At 49.5% G+C, this 23,032-nt stretch overlaps 1 protein-coding gene across 1 annotated transcript in view; it reads left to right on the forward strand.

Moving 5' to 3' along the window:
* The first annotated feature begins 753 nt into the window (after positions 1-753).
* Positions 754-23,032, forward strand: part of LOC119449030 (luciferin 4-monooxygenase-like) — a 73,384-nt gene continuing 51,105 nt past the window's right edge. Inside the window, exon 1 of the mRNA XM_049666617.1 lies at positions 754-843. Coding sequence (XP_049522574.1) covers positions 754-843 — 90 coding nt within the window. The remainder of the gene's footprint in view (positions 844-23,032) is intronic.

Below are 23,032 nucleotides of genomic sequence, written 5' to 3' on the forward strand. Positions count from 1 at the left end.
CAAGCGCATGGATGAACCGAGTCCGAGATTCCAGCGTTTTCGCATGCGCCTTCTTCTCATGGCAGTTGAACGGGGGATTTGCCATTGTTATAGAGGACAACCCTAAACCACGCTGAAGCATTACCAGTTACTGGTAATCTCGGTGTTTCCTCATCACCTAATACGTGCGGGTGCATGCCAACGTTTCCTTCGAAGTAGAAATGGCCGAACTGAGGCTCAGTGCTCGCAGTTGCGCACCCGATTGATTGATTTCTTTTATAGATCTGACTACTCTCCATCTATGGGCTTCATCTAAGTGCCATTTATGAGCCATAATTTAGTCAGCGTATGCGAGATTTTCGATATACTCAAATTCGCTATAGCTTATCTTTTGCGAAGTAGCGTATGAAGTTCTGGTATTTGAAGCTTCGTGAACAACTGCTGGTTAAAATAAGCATAAATCCCAGCAATTCCACTATTGCGCAACTGCTCTGCATTTAGGTGTTGGTTATAGCGTAAATGGCTTTAATAAAAACGACCATCTGTGAATCAGAAAGAAATATGCAGTGCTAGGTAAAGACCATTCAGACGGTTACTTAAGCCTAGAAATTTGTACAAACACCAACTTATTTATTTTTGGCGGGGAAAAGAGGGCACGGTTCTGACTACAAGGCTCAGTGCCGATCTTCACGCAGGGGACATGTACCATGGGGTGAAGGAGACATCCTTTTTGACACAATGCCGATTACAAATGTGTCGGGTATGGCTTTCGCTATGGCAGCTTTGCTGGATGGCACTTGTTGTGCTGTCGTGTCGGCCAAGCTGACTCCTACAGAAATCCTGGACTCTGTCGACAAGTACAAGGTACAAAGCTTTTTCAACATCTTAACCGAAGCACTAAATTCTCAGTTTGAATCACTTTGGTGTGCCATCAAATTGTTGCCTTCTGAATGGGCGGGAAGTTCAACTTGTTGGTACATATTTATTTCTGTACTTCTGAAAAGACGCAAAAGCTGAGACAAGGCCGGGAAACAAAGCTGTTATGCTGTCTGCTATCGTACCTTTATTGACGCTGTCTTTATGTATTCACATAGATTTTATGTTTTTTCAAGTTTTTTGTAAGAAATAAGAAACAAGCCGATCAAGAAATAAAGCACATGTAAGTAGGCACAGGAACTGTGCCTACTCACATGAAGTAAGCAGTGAAGTAAGTAGTGAAGCAACGGTTTTGCGTACATCAGTGAGAGAAAAATGAAGTGTCATATGCTGTGGAGGCATTTCGGTCCAACAAAAGAATCAAGAAACAGATACTACGCCGAATTTATTTTCCGGAATTGAGGTTTTAATCGAAAAGGGCCAGTGAGAGCAAATGTATGCGCGCGACTACTACCCACGCCTGCTTCCCAAGAATTCGTTACCTTGTGCTTACTTGAAATTACACGTTTATCAGCCACTGCGAAGAAAATCAGAACCGCTGAAGATGAGGGAGGGGGGAGGTATTCGGGGGAGCGTTGTTGTGGGTCCTTCCAAACTTCGCGCAGCGGTCTCCACGGTGAAGTTCACTGTGACATGGGGGCGTAGTTGTAGTTTTATTATGTCTTTTTATATATAAAAGGGTAGTGAAGGCAAATATAGGGAAGGAAATGTATGACTGACTGCAGTAAATATCGTGCAGACTGCTAACACCTGAAGAGAGGTCAGCAGTGGGGTCCTATCTTCCTGGTCTTTTATTCTCCTGTATTATTCGTAGGAGCCCTGTAGCCGCATAATGATACCAATCAAGTTTCGTTCCGTTTTATTGCGATAGCAATTATATGGACACTCCAAGCACATTTCTTCTGTCGCCGTGATGTTCCGTATAAAGTGCAATGGCGATAAAATGGTCGCCGCGCGCCGTACGCTATGTGTGCGAAAGCCTACGAGGGTGAGCCGGCAATCGCGGCTCAGTGTAGCGCACGCGAGGGAGGAAGGAAGGCCGGAAGCGCGCGGTCGTTTTTCGCGCGCGCAGAAAGGGGACGAGGCGACGGAGAGGGAGGCGACGGGGTACGTTCTGTTCCTTCGGCTGCTGCTCACAGCGCGGGCGCGCGGGCGCCGTATCTTGAAAGCGATCTGCGATTTGGGCGAAGTGCGCGCCCGCGCGGGCCTCATCTTCGAAGCGATCTGCGATGGGGACAAAGTGCATTCGCCGAGTGCCGGTAGCTTCATATGCGCTGTGCTTTTGGCGTTTAGTTCGCGTTGAAGCGAGACGAGAGACAGCGCGAAGGTCAATTTGGCCGCTGCTGCTGGCGCGCTTTCGCACTCTGACGTTTTCACAGCGAGTTTCCGGGTCATCGAGCGAGATGTTATCATGTTTACCTGTGCACGCGTGACACCGTGCTTGTCTATTTAGTTAGTAAGCGAATGTTTACAACTTTATAGGGCCCATTAAGCTACTATCCTTGCTTCGTATAGCTCTCTACTAATTATCTATCGCAATCGATGCTTCGCCTTTCGGGCGAAACTGCAACTTTTTGTTGAAATACAAAGTGTACTTACTCTGAATTTCTGCATTTCTCCATGTGGAGTTGTGCCGTTGCTTAGTGCTTCTCGAAAACATTGTTATTCTCTGAGAGTGCTGTCTCTTGGGAGAGTTGGAATTGCACACTGGAATGGGTTGCACTTTCAAGAGACGGACACAGTGAGGCACAGAGACAAACAAACGGGAGCGCTCTAGTCTCCGCCATTTCTTGACAATTGTTGTCTTCGTATATATATATATATATATATATATATATATATATATATATATTGTGAGACGAAGCCCGGGAAGAAGAAAGAGCTCTTCTATTGTCACACAGCGCGAGACAGCCCACGAACTCCAACCCGACAAAATGATGATGATTATGAGGATGGGTATGTACACATGAAGACACAGTTAGCGCTCACACTAACTTCCCCCCCTTACGAAAGCGGCCGGTAAGGCAGCGAGTCCGAAAAGGTCGGAACGCCGAAGATACGGCTTTAGGCGAGAGACGTGAGCAATTTCAGTGCTGCGGCAACGGCGGTCAGTAACCGAGGTAACAGGAGCTACGCGATAGTTCACGGCAGATGTTCTTTCAAGCCCGGTATATGGGCCGCGATACCTGTGAAGAACTGTTTCACAGAGCCCTGGCACTCGAACAGGTGTCCACAGGAGCACTTCGTCGCCTGGTCGGAACGAAATGACACGACGGGTCGCATCACAACGGACTTTCCTCTTGTCCAGAATGGTCGTGGTGTGGGCGCGCGCAATTTCGCGGCAGTGGGCGACGCGGGCGGCAAGCTGCTCTGGTAGAGATGTGGATGGAACAGAAAGCGTAGAGAGAAAGGTGGTGTCCAAAACAAAAGACGGTGCACGGCCGTACACGAGGAAAAAGGGGCTCTAGTTTGTTGTGCGTTGAACGGCCGTATTATATGCAAACGTGACGAAAAGAAGTATAGTGTCCCAGTTTGTGTGGTCGGGTTTCATATACATGGAGATCATGTCGGACAGAGTTCGATGGAAACGCTCGGTAAGACCATTGGTCTGGGGATGTCATGCAGAGGTGGTCTTATGAAGCGTGTTTGAGGCTTGCAGGACTTCAGCAAGAACATGGTCACTTAGAAGAACACGGTCACTTAGAAGAACACGAGGCGCACCGTGGCGCAAGATAATGGCTTGCAGGACAAACTCGGCGACCTCAGAGGCCGCACCAGAAGGAAGAGCTGCCGTTTCAGCGTAGCGAGTGAGATGGTCCACGGCGGTGACAATCCAGCGGTGACCCGCGGTTGTAAGCGGAAGGGGTCCGTATAAGTCGATGCCCGCGAATTCAAAAGGAACGGACGGGCACGGCAATGGTTGTAAAGGGCCGGCGGGAAGAGAGGTTGAACGTTTTCGATGTTGGCATGACGTACACGAACTTACGTACTTGGCAACACTAGTAGACAGGCCAGGCCAGAAACAGCGAGTCCTAATGCGGTCGTAGGTTTTATGAAATCCTAAGTGGCCAGCCGTTGCGTCGTCGTGAAAAGCTTGTAAAATTTGCAGTCGAAGTGAGCGAGGGACGACTGGAACCCATCGGTGACCGGTAGGGTGGTAAACTTGCCGAAATAATGAGCCATCATGAAGTTTAAACCGTGCCAGTTGTCTTAAGCGGCTGTTGGGAGGACGGGATAAGCCAGTGAGCCGGTCGATAATTGTGCGGCAGCACGTATCTACACGTTGGAGGGAGGCGAGGTCTTCTGAGGACAGAATGTCGACCCAGGTCACGAACCGTACCGGGGCCATGGTTGTGGTCGGTTGGCTGGGCGGTGCCGAACGGAGGGAAGGTGAGACAGGGGCATTTGGCGACAGCGGGCAACGAGATAAAGCGTCAGCATCTTGATGTTGCCTGCCAGACCTATATGTGACAGTGTAGTCTTACTCTTGCAAACGCAGAACCCAGCGGCCGAGGCGTCCGGACAGATTCTTCAGGGAGGACAACCAAAACAGAGCATGGTGGTCAGTCACAATTCTGAATTGGCGGCCATATAAATAGGGGCGAAACCTTTGTATGGACCATACGATGGCGAGGCATTCTTATTCGGTGATGGTATAGTTTCGCTCAGCAGGAGAAAGAGTACGACTCGCGTAGGCCACGACTTGCTCTTCAGACGCGTGATTCCGCTGCAGCACGACAGCGCCTATTCCATGCCCACTTGCGTCAGTGTGGAGGATAGTAGAGGCTGTGGGATCAAAGTGACGAAGCACTGGTCCTGATGTGAGGCATCGCTTGAGGGTCTGAAAGGCGGATTCGCATTCATCCGTCCTGGTAAAGGGTGTGGTCGTGGTCAGGAGTTTATGCAGAGGAGCTGTGATAGTCGCGAAGACACGGACAAGCGGCGGAAGTACGACGCTAATCCGAGAAAGCTGCGAAGGTGTTTAGGTGTGGTTGGTGTTGGGAAATGCTGTACAGCAGCGACCTTGTCGGGGCCTGGCTCAATGCCGTGCTTGCTGACCACGTGACCTAATACTTTGATGCTGTGGCTCGCAAATCGACACTTCTTAGTATTGAGCCGGAGACCGGCCTTGGCTAGACACGTGAGAACGTCGTCTAAACGTTCTAGGTGCTGGGGGAAGCTGGACGAAAAGATGACAATGTCGTCCAGGTAACATAGGCAAGTTTTCCATTTGAGGCCGCTTAGTACGGTGTCGATCATTCGTTCAAATGTGGCTGGCGCATTGCACAGACCAAAATGCATTACGTTGAATTCGAAAAGACCATCAGGTGTTGCAAACGCCGTCTTCTCTTTGTCGGGCTCATGCATCGGGATCTGTCAATATCCAGAACGCAAGTCGAGGCTCGAAAAGTCTTCGGCACCTTGTAAGGTATCCAAAGCATCGTCAATACGGGGCGTAGGATATACGTCCTTACGGGTAATTTTGTTTAGTGCCCTATAATCGACGCAAAAGCGTACTGAAGCGTCCTTTTTTTAACTAGGACAACAGGATACAACCAAGGGCTTTTCTGAAGGCCTTATAACGTTCCGTGCGAGCATGTCGTTGACTTGGTCTTCTATAACTTTCCGTTCAGCAGACGATACACAGTAAGGGCGGCGACGAATGACGCGGGATCCGTCGGTTTCGATGTGATGAGTGGCCACGGTTGTTTTACCCAAGCCATCCGAACACACGTCAAAGCAAGGTTGGTGTTTCCTTAAGATGGTCAGCAAGGCATCAGTCTGACTTGGGCTCAGATCGGAACTCACAGTGGCCCCGAGAGCACTGGGTGAACCGTCCGTGGGCGTACACTCAGCGAAGGAGGAAACAGGCGAAGCAGTGACGACACATACTGGTGCTGCGTCGATAAGCATGGCAACAGTGGACCCCTCCGGCAGCAGAAGTGGCTCTGACGTCGTGTTGTAGGCGGTCAGACTGGCGCAGCCGCGTGAGAAACGCACTAGACAAGAAGCGATGGCGATTCCCCGAAAAATGCAGCGCTGAGAAGGGGAAACCACTGCGTCGCCGTCGATATTTTCGCTAGATATAATGGTGAGAATGCGGGCTTGGCTGGGTGGAAGAACAAAATCTGCCGCTGTGACAAGGAGGGGCGGCGAGGAATCGGCAGCGTCACAGAGCTCGGTGTCCGTAATACGTATAAGTGGTTGTCCGCACGAAATGACAGCAGATGCAGCTGACAAGAAATCCCAGCCTAAGATGATCGGATGAGCGCACGACGGAAGCACAGTAAACTGTATATGATGGCGAATTCCGTCGATGAGGACACGAGCAGTACACTGTCCGGTAGGGTAAATCGGACTGTCATTGCCGCCACATAAGACCGGACCAACATACGGAGTTTGCACTTTTCGTAGACGGAAGCATAGTGCGCGATGAATAACAGAAATGGCGGCACCAGTGTCAATAAGAGCGTCGACAGAAACACCTTCCACACAAACAGCGAGTAAATTAGTCGGGCGAGCAGCAGGAATTGGGACAGTTCGCAAAAAAGCAGTTTCTCCTCCAAAAACTGCAGCGTCTACTTTTCCGGATGGTTGTCGAAAGAAGTGGAGGCAGGACGCAGGGGCGTTGAAGTACGGCGGAACGGAGACGGGGAACGACGACGGGGAACGACGACGGAGTGAGTGAGAAGACTGGGACGTTTTGGGACAACCGAGGTGAGGGCGAGCGACGTGACAAGGATATATAGGGTATTGGAACGTAGGCGTCCGATCTGGGCACATAGTCTCTCTCATAGGCGGAATAGCCACGTCGTTCATCATGCTGGCGCCGGCGGCAGAAACGAGAGTTATGACCGCCACAGTAGAAACATACTGGGCGGGAAGGGCGCCAGGCACAATCCTATGGTTGCACGGGGGCCTTCGCTGCCATCGAGGCCAGGTGGTCGCAGACAACGGTGGCAGGTGCAGATGGAACTGAGACCGCAGGCCGCGAAGCAATCTCGGCGTAAGAAGGTGCACAAACAGGCGCAGGGGACCGGGCATTTGTGACACTTTGCATGGATGCCAGTTCTTCTTTGATGATCTCGCGCAAATTGGGAGGAGGAGCGCGCAGAGACGCAATGGCGGTGTTGGCTGGACCATGGCCGTGAAGCTCATCTCACACAATGATGCGGATGAGCGCTCGCAAGTCGTCGTTGTCAGTAAGGTGAGCGTCGCAGGAGGCACGTGGAAGACGAAAGGCGCAGATCGTGACAAGGCGTTGGCATGTCGTGATGATGTCAGTAACTGAAGTGGGGCTCTGGACTACAAGAGCGTTAAAGGCAATGGAGTTGATGCCCTTCAGGATATGGCGGATACGTTCCCCTTCGGGCATGTCACTCTGAGCGCGACGGCAGAGAGCCAGAACGTCTTCAATGTAAGAGGTATAGGACTCCTCGGCTCCCTGGATGCGGGTAGCGAGCTTATTTTTCGCCACTTCGGAGCGCCCAGCAGATGTGCCAAATATCTGTCGCAGCTGCGCAGCAAACGCTGGCCAATCAGGGAAGTCGCGCTCATGGTTGAAAAACCAAGTTTGGGCAACCTGCCTGAGGTAGAAGGCAAAGTTGCGGAGCTTGTTTGACTCGTCCCAATGGTTGCAAGCGCTCACCCTGTCGTACTGGTCAAGCCAGTCTTCCACGTCTTCGCCACGAAGGCCAGAAAAAAACCTGAGGGTCGCGTTGCGGTGCGGTGACGCACCATATAGACCCAGGTGGCGGAGCCGAGGCGGTAGCAGTAGTGGATGCGGTGCTTTGTGCCATGACTGGTGTTGGCGAGCACAACCGTCGACCAGAGCGGAGCTCCAGCGGTGACCGGTAGAACAAGAGGATGGGGATGTCAACGCACGCTCCACCACTTGTGAGACGACGCCCGTGACGAAGGAAGAGCTCTTCTATTGTCACACAGCGCGAGACAGCCCACGAACACCAACCCGACAAAATGATGATGATTACGAGGATGGGTATATACACATGAAGACGATGATGAACTACACAGTTAGCGCTCACAATATATATATATATATATATATATATATATATATATATTATAAGGGTGTTCATTAGATGGCACTTAAAGCAGCACAAGAGCGACAGTCCAAAAAGCGCAGCACGGACTCTCAGCACGAGCGGCGCTCGAGAGCCGAAGAAAACGACCCACTAGAAGGCGCTGGAGCGGACTACCCACTTCAGAGTTCCAACGCCTCGCTACAATTACCCCGGGTGTGAAAAGGGAGCCGCCCGGTGACTTACAGGTTGTCACCATGAGTGGGTCATGGTATATCTTGAGGCGCTCCACATTGACGACGTCGGGCCCTCGACGGCGCATGTCCGAAGATGGTTCAACGGGGTCGATAAGGTAATTTACTGGAGACGTGCGTTCGACGACACGGTAGGGGCCTTCGTATTTGGGCAGGAGTTTCGAAGAGAGTCCAGTTGCGGTGGTAGGGACTGAGAGCCAGACGAGTGCCCCAGGGGAAAACGTGGGCGCAGAAGTGGTGCTGTCACCGCGGATGCTCTTCTGCCGCTCTTGTTCGATTGCAGTAAAGGTCCGGGCAAGGTCGCGACACTCTTCAGCATGTCTGGCTGTGGCAGATATAGGCGTATACTCAGACATGTCTGGCCTGTATGGAAGGATCGTGTCGATCGTGTGCGACGGGTGGCGGCCGTAGAATAAGAAGAACGGTGAGAAGCCAGTAGTACTCTGAGGGGCGGTATTGTAGGCGTAGGTGACGAAGGGCAGAATGGCATCCCAATTTGCGTGGTCGGTGGCGATGTACATTGAGAGCATGTCGCCTAGTGTGCGGTTAAATCGCTCTGTGAGACCGTTTGTCTGTGGGTGGTAAGCAGTAGTTTTGCGGTGAACGACGTGACACTCTTTGAGAATGGCTTCGACGACTTCCGACAAGAAGACACGGCCTCGATCGCTGAGTAGCTCCAGGGGTGGACCGGGACGCAGTATGAATCGGTGAAGCAGGAAAGAGGCAACATCTCGTGCTGTAGCCGCTGGAAGGGCGGCAGTTTCGGCGTATCGCGTGAGATGGTCAACAGCGACGATGGCCCAGCGGTTACCAGCCGACGTCAGAGGAAGAGGTCCGTATAAATCGATGCCAATGCGCCCAAACGGCCGGTTAGGACAAGGTAAAGGTTGTAGACCTGCTGGTGAGAGGTTCGGCGAAGACTTCCGGCGCTGACAATCGAGGCAGGAGCGAACAAATTTCTGCACGTACCGGTATATTCCCCGTCAAAAGTACCGTTGTCGAATTCGGTGGTAAGTTTTGAATGCCCCAGAGTGTGCACACTGCGGATCACAGTGGAACGATTCACATATTTGAGAACGGAGACTGCGGGGTACTACCAGTAACCACTGGCGGCTGTCGGCGCTGTAATTGCGTCGGTGAAGTATCTCGTCGCGAATGGCGAAATGGTGGGCTTGACGACGCAATGCGCGAGTGGATGGTGTGGCCGACGGGTCAGTGAGCAAGTCTATCAGCGAGACAATCCATTGGTCCTTGCGCTGTTCTGTAGCGATGGTGTGAAGGTCGATGGAAGAAACGGCCAGTTGAGTTCCGGAGCAGAGGGCGTTGTCATTGGGTAAGGGGCAGCGCGAGAGGGCGTCGGCGTCGGCATGTTGGCGTCCGTTGCGGTAGAGCACGCGGATGTCGTAGTCTTGCAGACGAAGTGCCCAACGGGCGAGACGGCCTGAGGGAACCTTGAATGACGACAGCCAGCAGAGTGCATGGTGGTCAGTAACGACATCGAACGGGCGGCCATACAAATAAGGGCGAAACTTCGTAAGGGCCCAGATGATCGCCAGGCATTCTTTTTCGGAGACGGTGTAGTTGGCCTTGGCTTTAGTAAGCGTATGACTTGCGTACGCCACGACATATTCAGGAAACCCTGACTTCCGCTGCGCAAGGGCAGCGCCAAGGCCAACACCGCTGGCGTCCGTGTGTACCTCTGTAGGGGCCGTAGGGTCGTAGTGATGTAGTATGGGCGGAGACGTCAACAAACGACGGAGCTTTGCGAACGCGTCCTCGCACATTGACGACCACGAGTCGAGGGGCCCCTTACTGCCAAGGAGCTTCGTCAGTGGCGATATAATAGTGGCGAAGTTTCGAATGAAATGTCGAAAGTAGGAACATAGACCTACGAAACTGCGCAGTTATTTGACGGACGTAGGTCTGGGGAACTCGAATACGGCCCGAAGCTTGGCTGGATCTGGGAGAATGCCATCTTTGGACACGACGTAGCCCAGTATTGTCAGCTGCCGTGCTGCAAATCGGCACTTGTTTAGGTTCAACTGTAGGCCGGCGTTGCTCAAACACGTCAAAACTTGCCGGAGGCGTTAAAGATGCGTGGAGAAGTCCGGAGCAAAAACGACGACGTCGTCGAGGTAGCACAAGCACGTGTGCCATTTCAGGTTGCGCAAGACGGTATCCACCATGCGCTCGAAGGTCGCGGGCGCATTACACAGTCCGAACGGCATGACGTTGAATTCGTACAAGCCGTCGGGCGTGACGAAGGCTGTCTTCGGTCGAGCGTCCTCAGCGAGAGGGACTTTCCAGTACCCTGAGCGCAAATCGAGCGATGAAAAGAATTGAGCTCCTTGGAGGATGTCAATCGCGTCGTCTATTCGTGGCAGCGGATAGACGTCCATGCGGGTTATCTTGTTGAGCCGTCGGTAGTCCACACAGAACCGTGCGGAACCGTCCGTCTTCGCAACAAGAACGACCGGAAACGCCCAGGGACTGTTTGATGGTCGAATAACATCCCGTAGAAGCATGTCGTCGACTTGCTCGTTAATTACACGACGCTTTGCAGGAGATACGCGATATCGACGTTGCCGCAGTGGCGGTTGAGAGCCAGTGTCGATGCCATGCGTGACAGTGGACGTTCGGCCCAGGGAAGTCTGCGCGACTTCGAAAGATGGGCAAAATTCTTCCAACAGGCACAGAAGCTGTGAACGCTGGACCGGCGTAAGGTTTTCATCGATAGAGGAGCCAAACACATCTTCGGGCGATGAATCCGAACTTCGAAACAGCACTGAGCGTACAGCAGCTGGGCCAGTGTGTGTCATCGGGTGCGTCGACAACTTGTGCGTCTTCGAGGGGTTGCACTCTGCCGAGACATTCCCCTCGCAGCAATGTGACAGTATATGGGGATGGATTGCTAACAAAAATAGCGCTGTCACCGTGAGTGATGCACTGTCGCAAACGGCACCAACAATCCTTTCTTACTGCGAATGCGGTAAGATGGCGAAAAGAATGCAATTGCGTCGCGGAGACCGTCGCAGTACACTGACACAGCCGCTGACGCGTTCGGAGGCACTTGGGTATCATCTGTGACGAGTATCTTGTGCGACAGCGATGACCTGTCTGCCGGCGTCATCTCTGAGAATGGCGAGAGTTCTATTTCGGCGGGTGTGCAATGAATGACGGCGTTGAGGCGGGAGAGAAAATCCCATCCCAGGAGGATGTAGTGCGAGCATGCAGGAATGATGATGAATTCGACGGCACACATGTCGTCCCGAATGACGACGCGAGCTGTGCATACTGCTGTTGGGTGAATATTTTGGGCGCTAGCCGTACGAAGGGATAGCCCCGAAAGTTGCGTCGTCACTTTTCGTAGGAAATGGCTAAGTTTGGCGTCCATAACGAATACGGCGGCTCCAGTGTCAATAAGGGAAGATGCGCGAACACCGTCTACAAACACGTCTATTATGTTCGATGGTCTCTCCTGAGCGCTTTCACAGTTCGATAGCGTCGCAGCCCTTGCCTCGTGGGCTGCGACGACTAGTTTTCCCGATCTCGTCCGACCTGACGTGGCCGCATCGGCGACAATGAGCGACGTCGTGGAGACGGCGAACGGTGGGTAGAATGAGCTGGGCGGAACGTCGGTGACACAGGCCGCGGTGGTTCGTAATTAGGGCGGCTGAGCTGGCTCGTGAGGGGTGATGCGACTCGAGGCGACTGCGCGCGATTGAAAAAACGTGCAACATGGCCGGCGTAACCACACGCAAAGCATATGGGATGGTTGTCGTAAGTGCGCCAACGGTTTGCCGGAGAGGGTCCCACCCATGGTCCAGGACGCGATAGACGTAGCGGCTGCTGGTATGGCTGCATGGTGGGCTGCAGACGGAGCCTAGTGACATCGGCGTACGTAGGCGGCACAACCGCTTAGAACGACCGAGGTCCAGCGACGGCTTCGGCGTAACTAAACGGCGCAGCCGCAGTGATTGGTTGGGCTGGCCTGGCGACAACTTGAGCGTAGCTAGGTGCCGGAGGGCGCTGGTGATATTCGGGCATGACTTCGGCGATTTCCTGCTCAATCACTCGGCGGAGGGTAGGCGGGAGTGGGGTTGATGGCTGTTCCACATGCTGCGGGTGAGCAAAGGGCAGCAGAGAGAGCTGGCGTGCAATTTCTTCGCGCAGAAATGTCTTCATTTTGATCTTATCCAACTCGGAGATGGTCGCGTTTGTTTTCTTGCGCGACTCCAGAATGTCCTCTATGTAACTGGTGAAAGATTCCCCGGCCTGCTGAGCGCGTTCGCGCAAACGCCGTTCTGCTTGCAGCTTACGAACAGCAGGGCGGCCAAACACGTCGATAATGGCAGTCTTGAAAGCGGACCAGGTCGGGAAATCGGATTCGTGGTTGTTGTACCACAGACTTGCTACTGCCACCAGGTAAAAGACAAGGTTGCTCAATTTGGCTGCCTCTTCCCATTTATTGGGTACACTCACGCGCTCGTAGATAGCGAGCCAGTCCTCCACGTCGATGCCATCCGCGCCAGTGAAGATAGGTGGGTCGCGTTGACGAGCGACACCGGCACAGGCGGGGGGTGCGGGAGGAGGCGTTTGCTGGGAGGTGTTTTGCGGCATTGCAGATGGTAGTGCACGCGATCCAAGCTCCAGGGGTATCGAAGGGGTTTCGGACCGGTTTTGAGGGTACAGTACTCTCCACCAAATTATAAGGGTGTTCATTAGACGGCACTTAAAGCAGCACAAGAGCGACAGTCCAAAAAGCGCAGCACGGACTCTCAGCACGAGCGGCGCTCGAGACCCGAAGAAAACGACCCACTAGAAGGCGCTGGAGCGGACGAACCACTTCAGAGTTCTAACGCTTCGCTACAATATATATATATATATATATATATATATATATAATCGAAGAGCCACATGATGCTTCATGTCCCACTGAGGGATTAAAAAAACTTTCTTTGTCTGATAGCACTATCGAGTGACGCATTTCGCCCCTACGCTGATTATGGTTCTCGCCTCTATAATTTCCGGCGTACATTTATGTTCATGGTAGCCTATCATGCAGAAGTTTGAAAATATTGGTGAGTAACCGCAGTCATTGCAATGTGTGGACAGGTGCCATTGTTATTCAGTTTATGCACTACAATTACTGTGTTGAAGACCAGAATCTGCGTCGCACGACACGTTCTAGCATCAGCACAATTAGTGAGACAGATATGTCCCTCCACGCCGAAAAAGTGAAATAAAAGAACTACAACAGTAGCGTTAACACGTAAGACTATCCACCGAAAGGCGCCGGTGAATCTTTATGCGTAAAAATGTATTCACGAAAAAATATGAAATTTTCGGGTGGAAATAAAAGGCGGAAACGCGGAAATCTACACGTAAAGAATATAGCAAATAAGGAAGCATCTACAGCCATTTTACGTTATAGAGAATACATAGCAGTAGCGAGCAAATGCTAGTGTACTGCAGTTACCTCGTAGTGCATCCTAAATGTTTGACATCCTTATGGGTGAATAAGGGCGATCATATTTTTCGAGTCCGAGACAACACCTCTAGCTTACTCTTTTTTCGTAATGTAAGATGTTTGCAAAAGAAAACACCTCATATCTATATTTTCGGAGGTTCCATAATTTTTTGAACAATAATGTCGTTAAGGAACCTAATATAACGTTATTTGAATATATTGTATTATTATTGCAATAGCGTTATACGGACAAAAAATGGGCCGCCAGCGTTGTACCCACGATTGTAAGATATGCTTATCGCCGGAGGTAGTGTATAATCGAAGGCTGTACAGGCCGATCAAGACATGGATAAGCTGAACAAGAAACCTGGCGTAGCTTCCTGAGATTTCCGTTCTTGCTCGCACTTGGCAAGACCGTGGACATGAGCCTTGTCGCATATATACTTAGGTGAATCTGTGCCCTCTCCTAATGGGTATAGAGTGGCCCAATTGGGCGCGAGGCACCGGAGCCTCGTTTTGCGAGTAGGTTGTCACGGCTTTTGCCCAAAATTTTGATGCCTCGGAAATTTGGTACACACATGCAAAGCCGGACGTGCGCAGGCAAATGCGCATTCTCATTATTTTTAATCGACAGCTCATAATCCGTTGCACGAACGTTGACGCACTGGCCAGTTTGCCCTACGTACGTCTTTCCACATGATAGCGGAATTTCGTACACAACGCCAACCGCGCATTTTACGTAGGGCGGCTCGTGCTTTTTGCCACATCCTCCATGATTCTTCTTCTTAGCAGCACAAATCCTCGGGCAGAGCGCAGAGAGCTTACGCGGGGCTGAAAAAACAATTGGCACAGCGTGCCTACTGGCAACCTATACGCAACGATGCGGTTACTTCGTGGCGACGGCCGCGTGTTCTCTATATATTTGGAGGTGACGCCTACTCGCCTGAACTTCCTTGCCTACTTGACCAGGCTGTAGAGGCAACGAAAAAAGAAGACATTGGAATGCGTAGGTGCTACACCTTGGCTTCTGTTTCAGTTTTTCTTAAACGCCGTCGTACAAACAGGTTAGCGACCTTGGTGCGACGACACTGTGCTCAGTGACTCGCTATGAATAGCTTGCTGTTTTATTATGACACCGATACTTTCTTGCTGGTTAAAGTGGACGACGAAATGTCTTGCAAGCGCCTCCTGGCGTTTAGATTATTATATTATTTATTATTATTAGATTATTAGATTATTTAGAAATAATAGATTATTTTTCTATACCTAGGAGGACGTTAGAGGGCGAGGAAATGCTTTTGCTACACACGACAGCAGTTCCGGACTAACCGGATAAATTTAGGTTCATGGTATGGTACGGAACGTTGCTGCTATTTCTGAAAAATAAACTCCGTGCAAATTTGTCAAGCGGACAAATGACGCAGGGCGTGCAGACGCAAAGCCGCATTCAAGCACCGTAGCGTGTAGGCGACAGTACGGAAGCCGGCCGCACGTCAAATCAACACTTCAGTTCCCGCCACGGTAGCTTTGCGGCCATGACGTTGCTCGAGGTCGCGGGTTCAATCCCGACCACGGCAGCCGCATTTTGATGAGGGCGAAATGCAAAAACGCTCGTGTACTTAGATTTAGGTGCACGTTAAAGAACGCCAGTGAGTCAAAATGAATCCGGAGTCCGCCACTACGGCGTGCCTCATAATCCGACTGTGGTTTTGGCACGTACAGATACATTATTTAATTAAAGTTTAACGCTTCTGACACGATCTGATATGCCGTGTGGGGCAATGACAATGGTAACCTGCTCATAGGTTATGCATGGAGACCGTATTGTAGGCAAATTCTTATTTCGTTCCGCGCGTTAGGGCCGCGTCGGTTTCGGTTATGAGCACGAAATACGTGTGGGTTCGGCAGTCGTTTAGCACTGACTCTATAGTGGTTCTAAATGACTATCTCCGTCTTCTGTGCCCACATATGCCTATATGCCTATTTTAGCCCTGTGTGCCCATATTTGCCGATTTGTGCTCTTAGCTTCTGAAAGAACTTATTTGGGGAGCTCATTTTCTTTTGAAAACACATTCTTGGCAGATACTGTTGCATGGGCAGATACTGTTGTTAATGACAATGCGATCTAGCAAATAAGGGCTTACGTTGCAACTCTTACTGATATCTTGAGGGTATCTCACTATCTGCTTGACACTGGTTAGTAATGGTAGAAAGAAAAGATCAGGTAAAATATTTTTATTCACCAGCGGATACGCCACTCCACATTACACTGACCACAGGGATTACAGAGAAAAATGCACAGCATGCTAAAATACGCCTGCTGCTGGCTGTAGCTTGGAAAGAGTGCTAACTGCAGGGTACACTGTGCGTATTATAAGCGGGAGCGGTAAAAGGTCGCTACAAGCGTTATGGACTGCACAGTTACGCTATACCATCTTTCAGCGCATGCGCTCTTTCATCTTCGTGCAGTTGATCTAAAGCACTAAGCTATGCCCTTCGCCCCACCCTTTTATTCCGATAACAATTATATGGGCACTCCAGGCACATTTCCACCGCTGGCGTCAGCGTAAAGTCAACTGCGATAATATCGCGGCGGCGCGCCGTGTGCTGTATGTGCGAGTGAAAGCGTGCGAGTGTGAGCCGACGATGGTGGCTTGATCTCGCGGGCTGTATAAAGGCAGGGGGGGGGGGGGGGAAGTGCGCCGTCTTCCATCGCGCGCAAGTCACGGCTGGGCGTTCTGGGCGCGGCCAAGCGCAGCCGCGCTATCTCGAAGGGGATCTGTGATGGGGACAAAGTTCGCAGAGTGCTGATAGCTTCGTGTGCGCTGTGGTCTCGCCGCTTTGTTCTCGTTGAAGCGAGAGGCAGCACGAAGGTCGATGGGCTCGCTGCGGCTGCGCGCATCCTCACGCCAGCGTCTTGACAGCGACTGGCCGCGGTCTTCGAGTGAGATGTGTTCACGTTTGCTTGTGCGTGCGTGACACCGTGTTTGTTAATTTAGTTTGCCAGCGAATGCCTGAAAGTTTATACCGCTGATAAAACTACCATCTCTACTTCGTGTAGCTGTCTAATAATTTGCTGTCGCAATCGATGCTTCGGGTGAAACTGCTACTTTATTTAAATAAATTAATGTAAAGAGGTACGCATTGTTGCGCTCTAACGTGCAATAATAACACAAAACAAAAAAGGCAGCGAGGAGTCAAGTGATAACAATACAGAGAAAACCCTTGGGGAAGAATTGTTCACGAGGCTTCACACAGCTACCGCACCACAGCACGAGGTTCGTGAATACCATGTGAATTGCGGCAACTGTCGAAAGAGTTCCTGCAAATTTCAGTTGTTGTAAACAGGAAACAGACATTTTTTTCGCACAAAGAAATTTCCGAGGTTCTCAAATGAGAACACTTAAGAATCCTAGGGAGCGTTGTCCCTTAAAAATACGAAAATACAGAAACGCTTCATTCACCTCTATCAAAATTTTGTGCTTTTTTCATCCTATAAAGGTTTATCTCGAGTGAGACGAGGCTCAATCTTGAACTACACAATATATGAGAAACATCTGTTACTATGATAGGTTCTGAAAAGACTTCTCAACGTACAGTACTTATCGCTTCTGTTCATACTGGAACATTTGTTGCCTTCACTTCATTACGCACAAAATTTAGATCCTCGTATTAAACATATAGCGGCGCTCCTGGCTTATTTTGTGGTTTTCGAGCTTGCTACATTTTATGCGTCAATGTGAGCAGGAAAGTTTGGCTAGCGAATGTACACTACCTGTTCATTGCGTCAGAACAGATGTACTAAATATGTGATTTGACAAAAACGTGGCTTCTAGTGTGCCCAACAAAGCACTGGGAATCGATGGCTTGCACAATAAGCTTGCTACCTGAAAAAGTGGGCGCTCCTTCAGGTTTCTCACCATGAAAATGGGCAATAAACATTCAATACAGGTACAAGTCCCGGTTTGTGAACAATTTATAGTGCCATTTCCGGCCCCTATAGCGCCTAAAACGAGGATTTAGCTACCTGTTTAACACATCTAAATCCCACATTTTTAGCGCCTAAAAATCCGGCCTGTAGTTACGAATAATGACGCTCAACAAACGCCTCAAGCAAACCCGTCTCGCTTCGGGTGCTGTGTGCTACGCAACCAGCACTGGTGAACGCAAGGTAACATTTATCATCAGTTCACCACTCTAGTATCGCACTAAACGCTGAAGAAATTAAACATTCGCCGTCAGCGTCACCATTGATTATCGTCGATGAAATCAAATAGCACACAAAGCTTCGCTTACATCGATTGCCACAGTGCGTGGCATTCGCATTAATTTTTTTTGATCCCATGGCCAACCATTGTAATTCTATAAGCAGCTATATAATATTCCGTTTCCCAAGACAGCTGGGCCACGTAATTTGTTAACATAGCACTGCAGCCTAACACTACCACTTTTGTCCATTCCCCTCTCTCCTCATTATTCTGATTCCTGCGCAGCCGACGGCGGCGTTGTTCTTCCCGTCTCAGCTTCAAGCAATCGTGCGTGCGATGAGACGCACTGGACGGGGAATGCCCAGCATGCGAAGAATCGCCGTGGGTGGCAGTGCCATCTCGTCTTTCACAACGGAGGCAGCGCGTGGATCTTTCGGTGGTCGCAACCTCCTGCGGAATGTATACGGAATGACGGAATCGTGCGGCCTAATCACCAGTCAGCCGAAGACAGGAGAGACCCAAACTGCTACTGATGTAGGCGTGCCCTTAGCCGGTGTTCAGATAAAGGTAGGCTAGTCTTTAAATATTTTGAGAAAAAAAAGCCTTCTTGCTGCATTCGGCATTCATAGTCTATAGAAAGCAGTCATTTAAATAAAAGCAGCCCTGGCACCCATCGCTAAATATAGCAACTTTCGCTTATTGCGAAACATTTCCACAATTCTGCGACGATGTGGTTTTCATCAGGCAGTCCACAACGATTTATTCTGGCATAGTTGGTTCATGATTATTGTCGCATAATTGGCTTGAACTACGAACAGGACAAAAAGGAGAGAGCACGACACACGTCCTATGTGTTATGTTGCCTCGGTCATGTCATTTCTATAAATATATGCTGTTCGCTTCAATACGTATTTATCAGTCAAGGTCAGTAGTTATGCGAGTGAGTAGTGGGATTATTTGAACGTCCGAAGCAGCGAAGGCAGACGTAGCCTATCACATGATAACCAACGGTACGCTACAACGTACAGTTGTAGTGCAAACACACACAATTTTGCATGAAGTTCTCGTTCGATCTACTTTCAGCGCTAGGGTGCTAGTGATTTTATAAGACGCAATCTTTCTGTCTAAAATTCGAAATGTCTTAAATTAAGCGTTACATAATTCTGTAATGCGAGAATACAAGCAACTTTGTACTAGGTAGTGATTAGTACTAATTGCGTAGCCGCGTCCTAACCGTTCCCTCGACAGTGTAAACACGCGGTCATCGTACAAAACCCTGTTTTTGTTAGCAGCAGCTAATATGCATGGTTGAGTATTTTATGGCGAAAACTAAAAGGAATCAAGACATATGTTTGCATCCAATAAGACATAGCGGGGAGTTAAGCGAGTAGGTTGCCGCCATTGTGGCACTGTATACATTTGGTGAGGCAAATATTCAATTTTAAGGGGTGTCTAAACCTATGCCTTATTCTTGTTTGTTATTGACATTTTAGGCGTTAGTAAAGCGAATACGTCTTCAAACATAGGCTTTGCATTGTTGACTTAGAATTTAACTTAGAAGAAAGACATTCCTTGTACTTTACCTACACAAACATATAATATAGATGATGAGGAGGAAGGTTGTTCTTTTGTAGGTAAGTCAGCCTTTATATCAGACCTCGTACAATATATTAATAGAAAGTTTACGTAAAATATTAACTTATTTACCTGCAAATGAAACGGAAGGACGCCAGATAGATTGGATCGTGTATATTGTGATGAAGGCTCATCCAATTTTTATAAGCGCGCATTCTTATACTGGAACAGCCTTCCAGAGTTTAATTCCATATAATCTATAAAAGCCGACCACCACAATGCTTGTTTCATACAAACCCATTCGCATATACATTATTCGACCGTCAATGTATATTCGAATGTATCTACGTGAGGCGCCGTAAAACAGAATGAAATCATGCGGTGATTTCTAAAACATATCACTAGCGCTTTCGCTTTTGCAATTTGATATCATGGTAACTCCAATATTATCTTAAAAACTACGAAAATTGATAAATGTCTGTTCCTTAATTCTTGGGCATTCCTGCAAAACATGCCTTACAAAAATATAGTGCTCTTCATTTACCTCCATATTATGAATCTCCTATCTGCAGTATGTGTGGCGAGACGCTGACTGCACCTTATGTATTGATAGAGTGCTAGGAATTAGAACCTCGGAGAAAAAAAACTTGGAGTACGCTTAAGCTTCACCTTTAAGAGTGGAACGCGATGGTATTAAAAGATCCCTGGCTGCTGATCATGATTTTTTCTCTTATATTCAAATTACAATCCGACGCTATCACCGTCTGTACGTTGTGTTGAAGTCGTGCTTTACGATTTTTCTGACGGATTTTACTTTGAGAAATTAAATTTTTGGTCACTAACGCCTTGCGCCACTCGGAGGGCCCACCCGGTGGGGGTGCTTCGGGGTAATGTGGTCACCAGGCGCCGATGTTTAACGCCGACGCCGGATTTTCTGCGACGCGGGGCCCCTAACGCTATCGCGTTAAAATGCTTCCCCTTAGCATATAAACAACACGTTGCTTTCCACCCAGCAATGTTTTTGGCATAGAACCGTTTTTTGACCACAGGGTAGTCTTAATGTTTCTTCAAGATGCCGGCATATTGCTGGTCATCAGCCCCCTACACTCGTAGCGCATCCTCTCTCAGGAGGCTGATGCTGCGCTAGCATTTTCGCAGAGCACATGCATCCCAGCCCTTGGGTTCAAATGACGCTGTTGATGCATCAGTGCTACTTTCTCCTACACGTCTTATTACATTATCCCTTCATAACAAAACATTTATTGTCATAGCTCACATCTCTAGTAGTTGTCATTATTTTATTACTTATTCTTACGCAAGTTACAGCGACTTATTTTAGGCCTTTTACAGTCTTGTTACATCAAGCATTCACACTACATTACTCCATTTCATAAACGATTTATTGAAAACTCATGACAACGCGTGTGCCACTGTTTGTCCATATCAGGCCGTTGCGCCATAAAACCCTACACATCATCATCATCATTGCCTTTTCCCCGCGGCTTCCCTGCTGTGTTAAATTGTGTGACAAGTTGAGTATCCGTTCTGCATTATTGCTCTGTTGTATTTTTAGGCTCTTACCATTGATGTTTTCCACTAATTGCTCGATAACATCGGCAATAACCTAAATTTTGCTAACTCCTGTGGTGCTTTTCATCCATTCCTTGTTGAATCAATCTTGGCACATTAACATAATTAATTGTATTCTGGACACTTTTGTTATATTATCCCCCTCGGCCATTAACTTTGTCAGCTTCTACCGATATAGCTGAAAAATCTTTCTTGAAGCATACCCTATTTTTCACCCCCCCCCCCCCCCCCAGTTACCGTAGTTCCCAGAACCGTACTCCTTCACATACGCTTTAGTCCCAAGTGTGCTTGCCACTGTTAAGGTTTGCACGTGTTCTGTTTGTTTTGCTACATCTTGTGCTTACTTTCACCACCATATTTTACGTATCGTGGTCTTCCTTATGGAACCAAGCACATGTTTTCAGCTGATATATAAAAGGAGTTTAACATCGTCGTTCATAATTTGCATTCAGACCTGCGTGCTCACATATAAACCGAACCCCCCGAGAAGATCAACCTTGGTTTCACCAGACACGAGCTTGTCGACTACGTGGAGACACCACCACGCTGTTTTAAGTGCCAGCGCTTCGGACATATCGCCAAGTACTGTCGTGGGGAACAGAGGTGCAAGCGCTGTGGGGGACCTCATGATTTTAAGACGTGTGCAAGCAAAGAAAACTCTGTGTGTGCAAACTGCGGCGGTGACCATCCTGCTAGCTACGGTCGATGTCCTGCGCGGACAGCTGCTCAACGAAGGAATAAGATGTTTGTTTTGGGTCCAAAGAATGCAAGCGCACCATCGAACACGAAGAAGACACTCAGCGCGCCACAACTAACTGCTTTGGAAAGAGACTACGCTTCTGATTTCCCGCGTCTCACACCGATGAACGAAGTTATTGAGCCAACGCAAACGGTCACCGCCGCTGAGAAACCTGTTCCTAAAGAGTCCGAAAAGCGCACCTATGCGGCCGCAGTGAACCGACCTCAAGCACCACTTGGAAGCAGTCAGCTGGAAAACTGCCAGCATGTGATACGCGCTCTGTTCACGGCACTACGTTCCCACGTCGCGAAGATGCCTGCGAGCTCAACGAAGGATATGCTGGAAGCAGTGCTGGCTCTTGAGTCAGTAATACTCTGCTCTACTTCCACATACCCTCAGTAGCATAATGGCAATTTCTCGCCCACTTGGTCCATTCCGTCGCCCAAAAGTGCCCTTAATAATGCAATGGAACTGCGCCGGTATTCAACAGCGTCTGTGTGAACTCAGCCTTTTCCTTCGAGACATACCTATACCAATTCTAGCCCTCTCGGAGGCTGGTCTCCCTAATGGAAGGACGATCCCAGGGTACATCAGACATGGAAATCCGAGTATACCGTCATTTGCTAATGGAAGTGCGATGATATACATCAGGCGAGAAATACCTCACGTCGCCTTACCAGTGCAGGACCTTTGTTCTACCTACTTGGAAGTCACCGCTGTGCAAGTGTGCCTAGGAAACCGAAAACTCAGTGTGGTGTCGGTGTATATAAGTCCACGCAGGAAGGTCTCTACGGAGGCGTTTATAAAGGACCTTTGCATTCGTTGCCCCTCTCCTAGAATAATCTGTGGCGATTTTAACGCACATCATTCGCTTTGGGGAGATAAGATTGCAGATTTCCGAGGCAAGGAACTTGTCGCAGCCGCGGATGCTGCTGACTTATGTATCGCGAACGATGGTAAACCAACTTTCTTCAGACCACCAGATTCATGGAGTGCCATAGACCTCGTGATCCATTCTACAGACCTTTACGTATCGTCGACAACGGCCCCAGACAGGATGGACAGCGACCGTTTTCCGATCTTCACCAACATCACCGGATTTCACACTGCTGGTCGACAATTCTGTGCTGTGACACGCTGGGACACATACAGAGAAGCGTTGGATGAATCCCCTGGTGAGCTATTCGCAGATATGCTGCGGAGCAAGAGAGTGGCTACCTCAATGTTGAAACTGCCAG

Source organism: Dermacentor silvarum, chromosome 4, assembly GCF_013339745.2.
Source record: "Dermacentor silvarum isolate Dsil-2018 chromosome 4, BIME_Dsil_1.4, whole genome shotgun sequence".
Lineage (NCBI taxonomy): Eukaryota > Metazoa > Arthropoda > Arachnida > Ixodida > Ixodidae > Dermacentor > Dermacentor silvarum.